General features: G+C 43.7%; 3 protein-coding genes across 3 annotated transcripts; 2 read left to right on the top strand and 1 right to left on the bottom strand.

The window, feature by feature from the left end:
* Nucleotides 1-207: 207 nt before the first annotated feature.
* Nucleotides 208-4,624, top strand: dbr1 (debranching RNA lariats 1). Its single transcript, XM_058083076.2, has 9 exons — nt 208-354; nt 742-986; nt 1,060-1,184; nt 1,262-1,342; nt 1,410-1,495; nt 2,054-2,278; nt 2,364-2,441; nt 2,513-2,658; nt 2,911-4,624. Exons 2-9 carry the CDS (start codon nt 790-792, stop codon nt 3,611-3,613), a joined length of 1,641 nt encoding a protein of 546 aa, XP_057939059.2. The 5' UTR covers nt 208-354; nt 742-789; the 3' UTR covers nt 3,614-4,624.
* Nucleotides 4,337-9,135, bottom strand: rab5b (RAB5B, member RAS oncogene family). The gene is made up of 6 exons (XM_058083078.2): nt 8,994-9,135; nt 8,313-8,615; nt 8,096-8,247; nt 7,807-7,929; nt 7,120-7,213; nt 4,337-4,767 (listed from the first exon to the last, which is right to left on the bottom strand). Exons 2-6 carry the CDS (start codon nt 8,479-8,481, stop codon nt 4,652-4,654), a joined length of 654 nt encoding a protein of 217 aa, XP_057939061.1. The 5' UTR covers nt 8,482-8,615; nt 8,994-9,135; the 3' UTR covers nt 4,337-4,651.
* A 206-nt stretch (nt 9,136-9,341) lies between these two features.
* On the top strand, nt 9,342-15,954 carry lcmt2 (leucine carboxyl methyltransferase 2). Its single transcript, XM_058083068.2, has 13 exons — nt 9,342-9,486; nt 9,559-9,683; nt 10,515-10,596; nt 10,674-10,860; nt 10,925-11,081; nt 11,187-11,376; nt 12,030-12,137; nt 13,306-13,393; nt 13,469-13,894; nt 13,967-14,064; nt 15,003-15,190; nt 15,583-15,718; nt 15,790-15,954. Exons 1-13 carry the CDS (start codon nt 9,448-9,450, stop codon nt 15,952-15,954), a joined length of 1,989 nt encoding a protein of 662 aa, XP_057939051.2. The 5' UTR covers nt 9,342-9,447.
* Nucleotides 15,955-16,071: the final 117 nt, after the last annotated feature.

Here is a 16,071-nt window from a genome sequence, read left to right as displayed (position 1 = left end):
TTAGCGTGACGTATGGTGGACACTTGGAAGTAGATTCGTCACATATAAAATAACTGACTAAATGATCAAAGGCACATGAAACAATATATAGAGTACATATTAATATCTTCTTTATGTACATAAAAAATATAATTATGTTCACAGTCGGCTTCTCTTGATAAGCGTCGAATCTACGCCCGGTGATCAAAAAAGTCAGCGCCTTGTTGTTGACCTATTGCGCAGGCGCACTGGGTTGTGTGTGCAGGGTGGGAAATTTCGTTGACAATGTTTGCAGGCATGTTTTGCATCACGAATTGGGGATTTTATGCTGTGTAAACGCGAATCGGTGTTGACTACGTTCCTTCGTTCGTCTATGTAAGTAGTTTTTAATTGGCCCCTTTTGTGTTGATTGTGGTTTATAAAAGAATAATCATTCCAGCAACGTGGGTGTAAAAGACGTGCATTCATACTATGTGGAGCTGTTCTCCATTCTTTTTAATGCGTCACTCTGCCAAACCAAAGTAAATTAAACGAGATGTTGGACTCTTTATGTAGCCACGCAACTGTTCGGGGAATACGGGAATGTAGTGAAGTCACGGAATTACCTAAAAATCATAGCACTTCCAAATTATGATAACAATCAAAAACATCTTCATTCACACCTCATTTTGTAATAATTTATACAGATTTATCTTCACATTTGCTGTTCTAATAAATGTGTTACACTGTAAAGAGATCTTATGAACGCATCCCTGCCTGCAGAGATTCCAGAAAAAGTATTTACCAAGGGAGCGACAAGAGAGTAACAGTATGAAGATTGCAGTGGAGGGTTGTTGCCATGGCGAGCTAGACAAGATCTACGAGACCATCGCCTACCTGGAGAAGAAGGAAGCCCTCAAGGTCGATCTGCTGCTTTGCTGTGGGGACTTTCAGGCCGTGAGGAATGAAGGCGACCTCAAGTGCATGGCGGTGCCTGCCAAGTACAGAACCATGCAGACTTTTTATAAGTGAGTGCTTCTTACACATTCCTCCATCTTTAAAAAAAGAACACCAAAGTAAGACTGTATTTTTTTTTTCGAGGTACTATTCTGGAGAGAAGAAGGCTCCAATTCTAACCGTCTTCATCGGAGGTAACCACGAGGCCTCCAATCACCTACAGGAGCTGCCTTACGGTGGCTGGGTGGCCCCCAATATTTATTATTTGGGTAGGGACCTTATGAGGATACATCTTCTCTCATCACATCTATCATCACGTTCTTGATGAGCGACATGATGTTTGTAGGTTATGCCGGCGTTGTCCGCTACAAAGGGATCCGAATCGGAGGCATGTCCGGCATCTTCAAATCACATGACTACAGAAGAGGTGAGTTTTTCTTTACTGAGCAAATGGATACATAGACAAGAACTGATTGGTGTGTTTGTCCTTGAAGGTCACCATGAATTCCCTCCATACAACCCTGAAACCCTGAGAAGTGTCTATCACGTCCGAAATATTGAGGTGTTCAAGTTAAAGCAGGTAGTAGAATAATACCTTTTGTTCTTACTGTATACATGTACAATCACATGAATTGTACGTGGAAAGATATCACTATATGTTACAATATGCACAGCCCTGAACTACACCCACACTATTCATTCATTCATTCATTCATTTTCTACTGCTTTTTCCTCACGAGGGTCGCGGGCATGCTGAAGTCTATCCCAGCTGTCTTGGGGCGAGAGGCGGGGTACACCCTGGACTGGTGGCCAGCCAATCACAGGGCACATATAGACAAACAACCATTCACACTCACATTCATACCTATGGACAATTTGGAGTCACCAATTAACCTAGCATGTTTTTGGAATGTGGGAGGAAACCGGAGTACCCGGAGAAAACGCAACATGCAAACTCCACACAGAGATGGAATTGAGGTGGAATTGACTATTATGACTATACACTATGACTATGACTATTTTAATTTTAATACACATCACAATCAGCTTTTCTTGACATGCAATGTTGTTCCACATGGCTTTAATGCAAGTTTGATTCAGCATTAAAGTTGACAAAATTCCTCCAAATCCACACCAGATCCGCATGCCAGTCGATATTTTCATGAGCCATGACTGGCCCCGTGGGATCTACCACCACGGCCACACTGAGGAGTTACTACGGAAGAAAAAGTTTCTGCGTCAAGAAGTGGAGTCCAACTCTTTGGGCAGTCCAGCAGCTGCCGAGCTTCTGGACCACCTCCAGCCCAGCTACTGGTTCTCGGCACATCTTCACGTCAAATTTGCTGCCCTCAAGCAACATCTGGTGAGACTGGTGGTTAATCTAAATCTTTTATTATTCTTAATACTTGATTTGATTTCATGAGCTGTCTGTCCTAAATTACCGTTAGCCTAAAGCCAACGCCACGCCGCGCGTCACTAAATTCCTGTCGCTGGATAAATGTCTGCCCTATCGGCAGTTCCTGCAGGTAAGTTCACGTGCTGAAGGACATTGAGGATGTAAAAGCGGTAGCTCTAAGCAATCACACTTCCCTTGTAGATTGTGGACATACCAGAGAGGGACACTTCATCCGAGGGTCTGGAATATGACCCAGAGTGGCTCGCTATTCTGAAAGCCACCAACCATCTGCAGAGGACCACTCATCATCCCTGGAACCCCCCTGAGAACAACGGCCTGCATGAACGGTACACACACATAGCTTGATTCTAAGTGCGTTTCAATGCCTTGTCACTAGGTAGACCTGCGCCATCTTCTGCAAAAATGTCTAAACTTGGTAACACCAAGGAAACGCTGGAAATGCGTAGAATTTTATCTTTGGTCACAAACTTGGGCCACGACTGGGATTTGATCCTATAGAAGAGCTGTAGATTGCGCAGGTGTATCCAATGTTGACGAGTACTGATAAAGTTTTAACCACCCGCCTTGGTGTCCATCAGGTGGGACTTTAGCATTTCAGAAGAAGCAATGATGAAGGTGATGGAGGAGCTCAGCGGCGAGCTCGCCATCCCAGACAACTTTAGTCATACCGTGTCCGCTTATGACCCCGGAAACCCACAGCACCACTCCGCCCCCAGCTACAACACCAACCCCCAGACCACAGTGCTGTGCTCCACCTTAGGTCTCACGGACATCTACACCCAGGTGGGGCAAAGCGACGACACAAAGGGGACTCAGGGTGGAGAGGAGGAAGATGATTCTCTGGAAGATGATGATGAGCCCAGCGAGTACCCGACGGACACCTCAGGCCTGTCAAGCTCGTTTAATCCAGATGAGATCACCATAGAGGACGAATGGGAGGAAGAGCTTGATAGCGACTCTGATCCAAAACCCCCCGGCGGGGATGTTACCCACACGCCCCGCATGGTTCTGCCCCCGCCCAAATTGGAGGCTTCCCCCATTCCTATGTCTCCCCTCATGGACCTATCACCCCCCTGCCACTCCACACCTACAACCACCCAGTCCAACTCTGGGCTAGAGTTGGACAAAGAGGGCGAGGAGGCAGATCCTGCAGGTACACGCGCCCCCAAACGGACCAGCGTCGAGGCTGGGGGTAATGGAAGTGTCACCACGATGCCACGCATCAAACGCAGGAATCAAATCATCTACGCCACAGTGGAAGACGAGTGTAATGATGATTAGATATCTTCCTTTATTTTTCTATTTATGCATTTCTTCTGCATTTTTAACATAGAGGACAAATTATTTTTCCTCTTTTAAAATATATTTTATATACTATTTTTAGAAACAGGATTTGAGTTCCTTGTAGTTTTTTGGTAAATGTGATTTTTCAAGACAGCAGGGATGATCATTGGTTGTATTTTTAAATTTTTTTTTTTGCCAAAAGGGGGAAAAAATAATGATTTAGCTTTATACAATCTCTTAATTCCTTGTTGTATTTCATATTGTTTTGATGAGCACAGGCGTATTAAACATTTTACATTTATGTTTAAAAATGTTCAATTTTAAAAGACAGGATTTTTATTTTTGGGGGGGGTTATTTGCTCATTCTGAAAAAAACAAATCTCCACTTTCATTTTTTTTTTAATTTTCACTTTATTTAAAATACATTAACATCTTTAAAAGGCAAACCTTTACAAATGTTTTCTGAGTGTGTGACTACATTTGTTGAGTGTTTTGAGGGACAGCCTGTGAATTCACGGCAAGTTAACAATTTAAATTGAACATGGGACATTCCATTTAAAATTTTCATCAAATTAGGTTGCAATATATTACATTTGTCATAGTGTAGTGTAAAGAAAATGTCTCACACTTAAGTTATGTAGGGAGTACGCAGGTGCAAAGTGTTGTACTGTATCATCTTGAGCAAACAAAGTAGGATCAAGAAGGCCAGCCAGGCTGTAACACATTTAACTTTTTATTTTACACATTTCCTCATATTTCTTCCTTGGTTGCTTTGTAGTATTTTTAGGCAATCAGATAGGGCTCGAGCTGAAATGATGCAAGGCTGAATATTCACAATTAGTGTCCTTCGCTGTATTATTCCTCAGTTAACAGCTTAACGTCCTCTTTCTCCTCCTTGACAACTGCTTGATTCACTGATGAAGAATAGAAGCTGGCTGAGGGAGATAGGATGCTTTAGGATGACTGCCGTGGTTGTGGATGGTAATGGAGGTCACATGGGAGGGAAAGGGGGGGGGAAGGTAAGGGGAAGGTGGTCTAGTTCCCACCGCAGCAGGCTCTGGTAGAGTGGGCGTCCGGGTCCTGGAGATTGACTCCCCGATGTCGTGCCGCATGTGTTGGGTTCTGGGTGTCTGTTTTTGGCATCTTTTTGGCTGGAAAATATTAGAGCAAGAGTTCAAGGATTATGCAAATCAAGGAGGTGCCTTGTTTCAATAGTAATTTAACCTGCATGCAAAAATACCAAAAATATCACATATAATATCACCAAAAATATCACATATAAGTGATAACTTTTTTCCATCCATTATAAAACGCATGGATTAAAAAAAAACAAAAAACTTACAACTTGTGTTGCCTACTATAAAACACAGAAATACATCTTTTTGTATTTTATTTCCATTTGTCTATTTTAATACAATAGTTACAGTACAATGATACGGTATATGCAATTCCGGTCCTTCAATAGTACCGAAACAGTACTTTTGAAAATGACTCCCTGGCAGCTAATTCCAGTCTTCTTTAGACCAAAACATATTTGACTTAGGGCGGCACGGCGGACGAGTGGTGAGCGTGCAGACCTCACAGCTAGGAGACCAGGGTTCAATTTCACCCTCACACCCAAATTTCACCCAATTTCACCATCCATCTCTGTGTGGAGTTTGCATGTTCTCTCCGTGCATGCGTGGGTTTTCTCCGGGTACTCCGGTTTCCTCCCACATTCCAAAAACATGCTACGTTAATTGGTGACTCCAAACTGTCCATAGGTATGAATGTGAGTGTGAATGGTTGTTTGTCTATATGTGGCGACCAGTCCAGGGTGTACCCCGCCTCTCGCCCTAAGACAGCTGGGATAGGCTCCAGCACCCTCACAACCCTTAAGGATAAGCGGTAGAAAATGAATATTTGACTTTATCACTGGTGAAAGTTAAAGGATGAGATGCCTTCTATAAGGAAACTTTGGATGTGAGAGTACATTGGTGGAGCGCCAGATGGACGTCTGGGTGAGTAAGAGAGCACTTGGCAAACCCCGTGTCTAGAACCGGCCCTGACAAAAATCCCCTGTTGGACTAACCTTTTTAATGTGCTACCCCAACCCTCCTCTCCCTGCAAGATAGTTTTCATGGCATGTGTGTGATAAGACGTTATTTAGGGCAAGACAACATGTATGGATCGCTGCCAGCTGCAATATTATTGGCCACAGGGGATCAGCTTTTGTGATCGGATCAGCATTGAAAGCCATTTATCTGCATATGCCAATCGTCTGATACTGATCAGTGGCCGATTGATCGGAGCATCCCTACTTCTCACTATCCCAATTCCCCTAGGGCTGTCTGTTGCCTTTCCCACAGTGTCCTCCTTAACAGACTGCAGAATATTGGCATCAGCCTCCGCCCCTCCACTGGTTCCCATCATGTCTCCCCGGCAGTTCAACTCAGATGATCCAAATCCCATCTGTCCCCCCATTTTCTTAAGTGTGCCCCAAGGTTGTATCTTGGTGTCCCTGCTTGTCATCGACACTACCGCTTAGCAGTCATTTTCACTTCTCCATGGATGACATCCAGGTCTACATCTACACTAAAACCCAATACCACTCTGCCACCTTCCTCCCTCCCTCTCTGACTGCCTTGCTGAACCCAAGCACTGAATCTCATCCATTTTTTTTTTTACAACTTAACAGTGATAAAAAACTACATGATAATTCCTCCCCTGTATCTCACTACCCCCTCTTCTCACCTGTCTACCATGGGGGGCAGAGGACTTGACTTGTTTACCCTCACTAGACTCAAAGCACACTTATTCCAAACATTGCATTCACTTTTTAGATCAACTACTTATTTTAGCTCACATTTGCGATATCAAATGACTTTTTCTATTTCTTGTTTGTACGATATCCTTCAGTGCCCAGAAAGGGGCCTATTAATAAAATGAATTATTATATACTATATGTGTGTGTTTATATATACAGAAAAGCCTACTAACAGTTTGCTAAATATTCAGACTAAGGGCATGGACTACTGTACCCATATCCTGTGATGTGATGAGACCAAGATCAACTTATTTGGTTCAGTCTTTGGAAGCATCAAGCATGGTGGTGGAAGTGTCATGGACGCACGGTTCATTGAGGGGAACATGAATGCCAACATGTGTCGGGACATAGTGAAGCACAGCATGATGAGCCGCAGGGCAGCATTCCAATATGAATGTAACCACACCTCCAAGATGGCCACTACTAGGGTAAAGGTGATGGACTAGCCAAGCATGGCTGCAGATGTAAAACCTATTGAGCATCTGTGGGGCATTTTCAAATGGAAGGCGGAGGAGCACAAGGTCATTAAGGTCTACTACCTCCATAGCGTTGTCATGGAGGCATGAAAGGATTCAAGAGACAAGCTAGAGTCTTGTGAACTTCAAGCCCAAGAGCATTAAGGCGGTCTTAAATATTGACACTTTGGGCAAAGTTGGGACATTTTCATGAATTTCATCAAGATTGTGGAAAAACTCACCAATAGCCAGGAAGAGCTCGTTGACGTTCATGGCGGTCTTGGCCGAGGTTTCCATAAAGAGCAGGCCAGTGTCGTCGGCGTATGTCTGCGCTTCCTTCGACGCGCAAAGACACAATGACAAGAATCATAAATGTCAAACATTGTAAAAAGAAAGAGAAAAACAAAGGAGCCATACTTGGTTTTCTTAACAGGGGCTACTGACCTTTCTGCAGATGTCAGGCTATACAACCAGCGCTGCTCCCAATAGACTTCTACACCACTATGTACATTTGTGCAATACTTTGTTCTTATACTCAGTATAGTTACTCCAGACCCCATTCACTGTGCAATATCTGATCAACCTCCATGTGCAATATTAAGGGCTCTAAATGCAATATACTAAGTTCTATGTGAAGTATTTCAATAATGTCTCATATTAACTCTCTAACAAGATCTCAGTGTATAGACTGGTCATATATCTCATCTCGTTTCATATTATCTACATACTGTATTGTATATAACTCTGGGAAAAACTGTTGATTTTGTTAATACTTGGGTTGTTTATATTGTTTATTTTTCTATATTGTGTATTTTTGTACTGCTTAACTGTTTCTGTACTCTTGCTGCTGTGCAATGCAAATTTCCCCACTGAGGGACGAATAAAGGCATATCTTAATCTTAATATTAATCTTAACGGGGGCTACTGACCTCATACTCCACTAGTCTCTTCTCTGACAGATCAGCCTTGTTTCCTGCCAAAGCGATGACAATGTTGGGACTGGCCTGCCTCTGCAGCTCTTTCACCCAGGCCTTGGCCCTCTCAAAGGTCTCCTGAGTACAATGGATTTTTACACTTGTACAATTGTTATGAATATTACAAATGCCAGTGTTAGACCCCGGAATGGATTATTCATATTTCCATTACTTCAAAAATCGTTTTGAAATTGGCTTGAGAGGTTCTTTTGTCAATGGAGTATTTCATAATTTTATTGCCTACCGGCTTGGTGATGTCAAAGACCACGATTGCAGCTTGAGCCCCTCTGTAGTACATGGGTGCCAGGCTGTGGTAGCGTTCCTGTCCCGCAGTGTCCCAGATCTCGAACTTGACCGTGGTGTCGTCTAAGCATACCGACTGGGCCAGGAAAGCAGCTGGGCAAACAAATGACATGTTAGCAAATTCCCCTGGTTCACTTCCCTCCTTCAATCCTCCTCACCTCCGATGGTCGTCTCCTGAAATTCGTCAAACTGTCCCTTGACAAAGCGCAGCACCAGGCTGGATTTGCCCACGGCCATGTCGCCCAACAGCACCAGTTTAAACTGACAGATCTTGGTCTGTGGTGGCGTGCCGTTGGAGCGGCCAGCACCACTTCCTCTGGAGCTCATAGCAACCCGTGCAAGGGTGCTGTCCCACTGATGGACACAGTGACTCTGGGATGCTGCTGGTCACTTGGCTCTGCCTCCAGCTGTGTCCTCAAGGCTGCCTGGTGATACCCTGTCTGGTCTTGGTGAGGTGGGTACTGCAGCAAAACACACTGACTTCAGCATCAAGCATGGTACCTTTGCAATGCAACTGATTTGTATGGGACCCAATTGATGGGTTCCATTCGGAACAAGCTGTCTCCTCCTCCCCACTCTATCACTGCAGCATTGTACCATAAAACAGGAACTTTTGTGATGTCGAAGTCCACCATTGTATTAGCTTCTGTGTTTATTCCGGTAGCCATCTTATTGTGTGTTTGTGTGCCGCTAGCATGACACCGTTATGACCACAGGTTGAACGACAGCTAAAGCTGAACGCTAAACCCAAGCTCACATTTTTAGACGCGTCACTAACAACAAATTGACAATTACTGACAAATGACAGAAACAGTTTAAATGCCAAAAGAAACTCTTACCCTAAAGAACGTCAGCTTCCCCTGACAATAATGTCGCTTCATCAGCTGGTTGACAGCAAAACGCTTCCTGTTGGCATACACACGCATGCGCACTGGCTGCCGCATTGTCAGGCTCGGTAGGTTGACCCTATGTTACCTATGTTACGGTCTTGAGGTAAACAAATTAACAATTGATATCATTATAATGTATATTACACAACAATCTCAACTGAATTAGACCAAGGAAGAGAAACAAATAAGCAAAGGGCAAGCAGTGTGCAGTTGAATGTGACTTTATTGCTGTGAAACCACTGTGGCATTCTCCAGGCCGCTTGGGGGCGCTGTGGGGCAGTTTCAATGGCAAACGGGTAAACGATGGTTCCACATGGACGACACAACTTGGTAAAATAGAATTGTGAAACACTATGTGTACGTAACCTTTTTATTTAAACTAATATGTGAGCGTACCCAAGTCATGACTAACAGGAAGAAGCAAAGGGGTGCGGACACGGCGGTAAGTTTATATCGTCAATTGGAGAGACTAAATGAATTCAGGTGTGATTGTCGCCAATGTTGTTGTCCACAGGTGCAGGGCACTAATGACAGCAGTGTGCTGAGTAAAGTATCTGCTGCAGCTCAAGGCTACTTCCACGATCCCTTCCTTCAGCATTTTGTGTGCAAAGTGGCGAGAAGAGCTCCACTCATTAACAGGTCAGCACAAAGGTCTCCTTGTTGTGGAACACAACACATTCACATGGCATTTATTTGACATGAGTGGACAGCATTGGTGTAATAAGGTGAAGTGATGACATGCTTGGAATACTATGTACAACATGCATGGGAAAAGTAACTTATTTTTTAGCAGTAAAATGTATGTTGTTTTTTTAAGTACTGCATATGATTTGTATGGGGGGCGGTAGACATAGATTTAAATACATTAATAATAAATCCTTTGGAAACTGACTGTGTACCCCGCCTCTTGCACAAAGACAACTGAGATAAGCTCCAGCATACCGTCACAGCTAAGCAGCACAGAAAATGGATGGATGGAAATACATTCATTCATTCATTCATTCATTTTCTACCGCTTTTCCTCACAAGGGGGTGCTGGAGCCTATCCCAGCTGTCTTTGGGCAAGAGGCAGGGTACACCCTGGACTGGTCGCCAGCCAATCACAGGGCACATATAGACAAACAACCATTCACACTCACATTCATACCTATGGACAATTTGGAGTCGCCAATTAACCTAGCATGTTTTTGGAATGTGGGAGGAAACCGGAGTACCCGGAGAAAACCCACACATGCACAGGGAGAACATGCAAACTCCACACAGAGATGGCCGAGGGTGGAATCGAACCTAGTCTCCTAGCTGTGAGGTCTGCGCGCTAACCACTCGACCGCCGTGCCGCCAAGATATTTATATATATTTTGCCTTTCAATGTTTATTTCTGTGTATTTAATTTTAAATACCACATAATATTGTAGTCATGAGTTTTTAGTAAATAATTCCAAAAATATTACATATGCATTCCATACTTAGGGGCTACTATGTGCGCTGGAGAGCCGTGGACCACTGTGTGCAGACCTTCCTGCAGGTCACGCAACATTGTGCCAAGAGACAGGCAAGTTACCTATGACTTATTAATTATTCTTATATCGACAAATAACGACTTCCATTACCATTACTTGTTTTTTGTAGATTTTGTCTCTGGGCGCCGGATTCGACTCGTTGTATTTTCGCCAGTGTGCCAACGCCACAGCGCTTGAAAGGACCGTTGTGTTCGAGGTGGATTTCCCTGACGTCACCCGGCGTAAGGCAGCTCTGATCAGGTCCAACGAGGCTCTGGCAGCAATGTTAGACCCGCAGTATGAACATTGTCCTACAGGTTAGTTCACATTGCATATATTATGCTGTATGTACATTATATGTGAGTGTGTGTGTCTGTGTAGGGCCTGTGTATATGTCTAGTAGTCAGTACTTCCTGTTAGGGGTGGATGTGCGACATGCCTCCCTTGTTGAAGATGCTTTGACGATGGTGGGACTGGATCAGGCTACCCCCACGCTCATTCTTTCCGAAGTGGTCCTCACCTACATGGAAACACAGCAGTGAGTTTTTGAAACTTCTGATGTGTTTCTATTTTATGAGGTGCAGTTGTATTGACATGTACAGTAATGTTCATATTCACTTCTACATGCATGGCGTCTGTCCAGGTCTGATGATATCATCGCTTGGGCAGCGAGACTACTGCCCCACTCCCTCTTTGTGATGTACGAGCAGATCCATCCTCAAGATCCGTTTGGTCGCATCATGCAGGAACATTTCGTCAAACTTAATTCCACTCTGCATGCGCTTAGAGAATACCCGGACACTGATGCACAAAGGCAAAGGTTCCTGGACAAGGTCAGTGTGATGCAGCATGACTCATTCATTCATTCATTTTTTACCGCTTTTCCTCACGGGGTGCTGGAGCCTATCCCAGCTGTCTTTGGGCGAGAGGCGGGGTACACCCTGGACTGGTCGCCAGCCAATCACAGGGCACATATAGACAAACAACCATTCACACTCACATTCATACCTATGGACAATTTGGAGTCACCAATTAACCTAGCATGTTTTTGGAATGTGGGAGGAAACCGGAGTACCCGGAGAAAACCCACGCATGCACGGGGAGAACATGCAAACTCCACACAGAGATGGCCGAGGGTGGAATTGAACCCTGGTCTCCTAGCTGTGAGGTCTGCGCGCCAACCACTCGATCGCCGTGCCGCCCCGGAGCATGACTCATACTGTATATATAAACTATACTAAAAGTATACTATATATAATATACAGTAGTGTGAAAAAGTTAGGGCACCTCTGTGTGTTTTTAACTTATCTAGGTTAACAGTGGTAAATACAGGTGTATGCTGTACATTTTACTTTTATTATCACATATTTCATTTTAATTTCAGAAAAAATAGTAAAAAGAGTAACTGTTTGACCACAAATCCTTGAAGTTGCAGAGCCGTGAACTTGCAAATGTGCGTGTTTCAATGGATGTTTTTTTTTTTCAGGGATGGGAGCAGTGTGTGTGCGTGGACATGAATGACTTCTTCATCAGGTTGATCCCAGATGATGAGAGACTCCGAGTGGAGAGACTGGAGCCTTTTGACGAGTATGAGGTCAGTTTAAATCATGAAATAAAAGTAGCAGCAGTGAACAATGCGGCCTTAAATGTCATTTTAGCACTGAAAACTGCTGCAGAACCCAAGTTCGTTTCAGTTTGAGGTCACAAACAGATGGCCGGATATTCTCCTTCAGGAGGTTTTGGTAGACGGCAGAATTCATGGTTCCATTTATCACAGTGAGTCGTCCAGATCCTGAAGCAGTAAAACGGACCTAGACCATTACACTACCACCACTATATTTTACTGTTGGTATGACGTTCATTTTCGATTTTCCCAAAGGTCTTGGGGATCATCAAGATGTTTTTAAAATTTTAAATTGAGAAAAACCTTAATGATGTTGTTCAGCAGTGGTTTTGGTCTTAGAACTCTGCCATGCAGGCTATTTTTGTCCAGTGTCTGTCTAATGGTGGCGTCATAAACAATGACCTGAACTGAAGCAATTGAGGCCTGCAGTTCTTTGGATGTTGTTGTGGGGTCTTTTGTGACCACTTAGATGAGTTGTCACTGTGCTTTTGGGGTAATTTTGGTTGGCTCAAAGCTTTAGAAAATGTTTTATGACATTTCCCAGACTCATAGATCACAATCTCAGTTATTTTTTAACGAGGGGGGGGCAATAAATCCCTTTTTCACACAGGTCCAAGTAGATTTAGATTTTTTTTCCTTCCTTTAATAATAAAATGTTTCATTAAAAACTGCATTTTTGGTCACTTTCATTGTCATTGGCTAATATTTATTATTTTTGATCATGTGAAACATTTAAGTGTGACAAACATGAAAAATAAATCAAATAAAAATACAAATAAATTAAAAAAAAAGGAAAAGGGCAAACACCTTTTCACACCACTGTGTCCTGATGCGGTCATTGTAAAAAAACAAACAAACAAACAAACAAAAATAAAAAAACAGAAGGACAAGTGTAACACATGAGAAGAGCTGAATAGCCATACCAACATGTTAAAACGCATGCCATGGTTGATGCTGACCATTCATTATACCAGAAATACAGCTATTGCCACTATGGAAATTATATTAAAGAAAATGCCTCCAGCCACAGCTGTTGATAACGAGGAGACTGTGTTGAATTAAATAGAGGCATTAATTGGAACTTCTAATTTTTAGATGTAGCATTGATGATTTTTTGCTTTTTATATCATTTGGTCAGGAGTGGCACCAGAAATGTTCTCACTACTTCATCCTCACAGCATCTCGAGGTTCTCTCACAGCACAGTCCTTGCTCATCCATCCTCCAGGTACTTATTTATACATGTGTAAAAATACATTATCCACAATGCATTTGCCACTCACACTGTAAAATGTACCCTCAGTGCTCCTAAAAAGCCCATCTTGGAGCCCAATTTACCTCCCAGTGAAGACGCTGACAGCCTGTGTGGAGGGTCTCGGCTCGGCGTCCACCTGTCTCGATGACGGACACATCCTCCTCACTGGCGGCTCATGCCGAAGTGGCAGAGGCGCTCCAAGTCGACTCTTGCTCAAAGGCCCTGAAAGCTGGACTGAAAGTGTCACTGTAAAACCTTCGTCACATTTGGGTGTTCGCTTGTACCATACTGTTACCTCCACTCCCGGGGGAGGTGCTGTCATATACGGCGGCCGATCCTCTCCTCTCAGCCCGATCGGAGGCCTTGTCAACGTCACCCATCATGGTGGATCACTTCATGAGGAGCAGATGGTCTGCACAGGGGATCATCCGCCACTACGGTGGAGACATACTGCTACTCTGCTCTCTCATAATGGTATACAAATTATTCACTTTCATATTAAAATTATATCTTGCTAAAAGCCTAATTGGGTATTTTTTTCTACAGGAAAAAAATTGCTCTTTGTCTTTGGTGGGAAAAATGAGTGTGAAGCTGTTTTGGGTGGTGGCTACTTTCTGGATGTTGATCAGCAGCATTGGATGGAGGTGAGTCTGATACATGATGTCTGCACGATTTCCTGGAAGACTTTTAAAGATTATACTATGGTGTGTCAACGGTCATATTATATTTATATACAGTACAGGAAACAGCCAATTGGGAATATAACCCATATAGTCGCATGAACTTGGGAATTTCAACGGCCGTCGTGCATGGCGCCCCCAGTGTTACAAGACAAGTGTCGGAGAATTAACTCCATGGTCAACACTAATTCAGAAAACTGCCCACACAGCAGCCTCTCAAGCATTATGTCACATACAGCACAGTTCCCAAATTCCGCCCAGGACGGGATGTTTGGTCACCTTCATTTACGGAGCAAAACTAAATTCTAATTGGAGGCTGAACTGGTGGGATTGTGGCGAATATGTTTATGTTTATTTGAGTTTATTAAATGTGTCATACAAGGCTTAACACAAAATTGCGGGCAGGAACTGGCCACCGTAATAGTTAGCATGTAAGCTAACAGATGGCTTCTTTTTATTTTTTGTAGTCTTGAGGGTGGCGCGGTAGTCGAGTGGTTAGCGCGCATACCTCACAGCTAGGAGACGAGGGTTCAATTCCACATCTCTGGAGTTGGCATGTTCTCCCCGTGCATGCGTGGGTTTTCTCAGAGTACTCCGGTTTCCTCCCACATTCCAAAAACATGCTAGGTTAATTGGCCACTCCAAATTGTCCATAGGTATGAATGTGAGTGTGCTGTATGTCTGTATGTGCCCTGTGATTGGCTGGCGACCGGTCCGGGGTGTGCCCCGCCTCTCAGCCGAAGGCGGCTGGGATGGGCTCCAGCACCGCCGCGACCCTCATGAGGATAAGCGGTAGAAAATGAAGGAATGAATGTTCTGAGTACTCTGGAGTATTGCTGCCTCTAGCAGGCTGTTCCAAATTTACAATTTTTACAATAATATTCAATATGTGTTTGTTTCAGTTGCCAGTAGAGGGCACAGCACCGGATGATCGCCATTCCCATTCTGCGTGTCCCTACCAGGGAGGGGTGCTGATCTTCGGGGGACTGGGAAGAAGAGGACAGCCTCTGGGGGACACAGTAGTGCTGAAACCCAATGAGAGAGGCTTTTGCTGGGAGATGATAGACATACAGCCCCCTCCTTGTCCCAGGTGGGTTCATCACACGAAATCACATTTTAAGTCTAAAAAGACGCTACAGCCTCTCTCAGCCAAGAATGCCTTTGCCTCGAAATTTGAGGCAAAAATGTTTGATAACCAAAAAAACGATGACTAATGCAGCCGCTAACGGAGGTTGCACTCTACAATGGAAATTGTTTCAAATTCTGTCATTTAAAATGGACTGCAGTACTTAATCCTGCCAGCAGTCTCCTAGTTTTTTCTTTACAAGAATATTTCATTGTAGAAGCTAAAACAAAAGTATGGCAATTATAAAGATATTAATATATAGGAAATGTTCCTTTTAATATTATTAATGTTAGGTTTTTTTTAGCTACTGTATATGTGCCTTTTTGCTGTGATTCTTATTTGAAATGTACTTTTAGGTATTCACATTCTGCGCACGTGATCGGCAAGCACCTGATTGTGGTGGGAGGAGTTTGGCTGTATCCTGACGACGTGCCAGGAGTGTCCATGATTAACCTCGACACACGCTGCAGTGTGGACTTCCGTCTCAATACGGTCAGTTCAACGTGGTTTAAAAAACAGTCATGGCTTTAAGGGAACCTAGAAGTGTTCTCTGCTGTCCTTAGAGCTCAGTGCCCTGGCCCCTGATGTTGCACTCCTTCTGCTCGGAGCTGACAGACCAAAAGAATGTTGAACTGCTGCTCATTGGTGGAGGAGGAAACTGTTTTTCCTTTGGGACACATTTTAACCCTCAACTGGTCACTGTGGACCTTCAGCCTGCTTTAAGGTAGTGTGTAGCTATTTCAAAGTGACTTATATTATATAATCTGTTAGTTACTGCTGTTAACTTGCAGATGTGTTCACAGAAGTCACATTTGTATGTTGCAAAAGCATCTGCTCCCTCAGTT

The sequence above is a fragment of the Doryrhamphus excisus genome, linkage group LG12, assembly GCF_037039965.1.
Source record: "Doryrhamphus excisus strain RoL-2023G ecotype Guam linkage group LG12, RoL_Dexc_Guam_v1.1, whole genome shotgun sequence".
Lineage (NCBI taxonomy): Eukaryota > Metazoa > Chordata > Actinopteri > Syngnathiformes > Syngnathidae > Doryrhamphus > Doryrhamphus excisus.
Note: the sequence above shows the minus strand (reverse complement) of the source record. Positions and strands in the feature narration are given on the sequence as shown.

What these genes read in the sequence shown, in the direction of transcription:
- dbr1 (XM_058083076.2), top strand. Translation starts at nt 790, where the DNA reads ATGAAGATTGCAGTGGAGGGTTGTTGCCATGGCGAGCTAGACAAGATC. An exon ending in CCCCAATATTTATTATTTGG is followed by an intron (nt 1,185 to 1,261) that starts GTAGGGACCTTA and finishes TGATGTTTGTAG; the next exon opens with GTTATGCCGGCGTTGTCCGC. An exon ending in ATCACATGACTACAGAAGAG is followed by an intron (nt 1,343 to 1,409) that starts GTGAGTTTTTCT and finishes TTGTCCTTGAAG; the next exon opens with GTCACCATGAATTCCCTCCA.
- rab5b (XM_058083078.2), bottom strand. Translation starts at nt 8,481, where the DNA reads ATGAGCTCCAGAGGAAGTGGTGCTGGCCGCTCCAACGGCACGCCACCA. An exon ending in TCAGGAGACGACCATCGGAG is followed by an intron (nt 8,248 to 8,312) that starts GTGAGGAGGATT and finishes TTGTTTGCCCAG; the next exon opens with CTGCTTTCCTGGCCCAGTCG. An exon ending in CGAGCTCTTCCTGGCTATTG is followed by an intron (nt 4,768 to 7,119) that starts GTGAGTTTTTCC and finishes AATATTTTCCAG; the next exon opens with CCAAAAAGATGCCAAAAACA.
- lcmt2 (XM_058083068.2), top strand. Translation starts at nt 9,448, where the DNA reads ATGACTAACAGGAAGAAGCAAAGGGGTGCGGACACGGCG. An exon ending in CTTGCTCATCCATCCTCCAG is followed by an intron (nt 13,394 to 13,468) that starts GTACTTATTTAT and finishes ATGTACCCTCAG; the next exon opens with TGCTCCTAAAAAGCCCATCT. An exon ending in TGGACTTCCGTCTCAATACG is followed by an intron (nt 15,719 to 15,789) that starts GTCAGTTCAACG and finishes TGCTGTCCTTAG; the next exon opens with AGCTCAGTGCCCTGGCCCCT.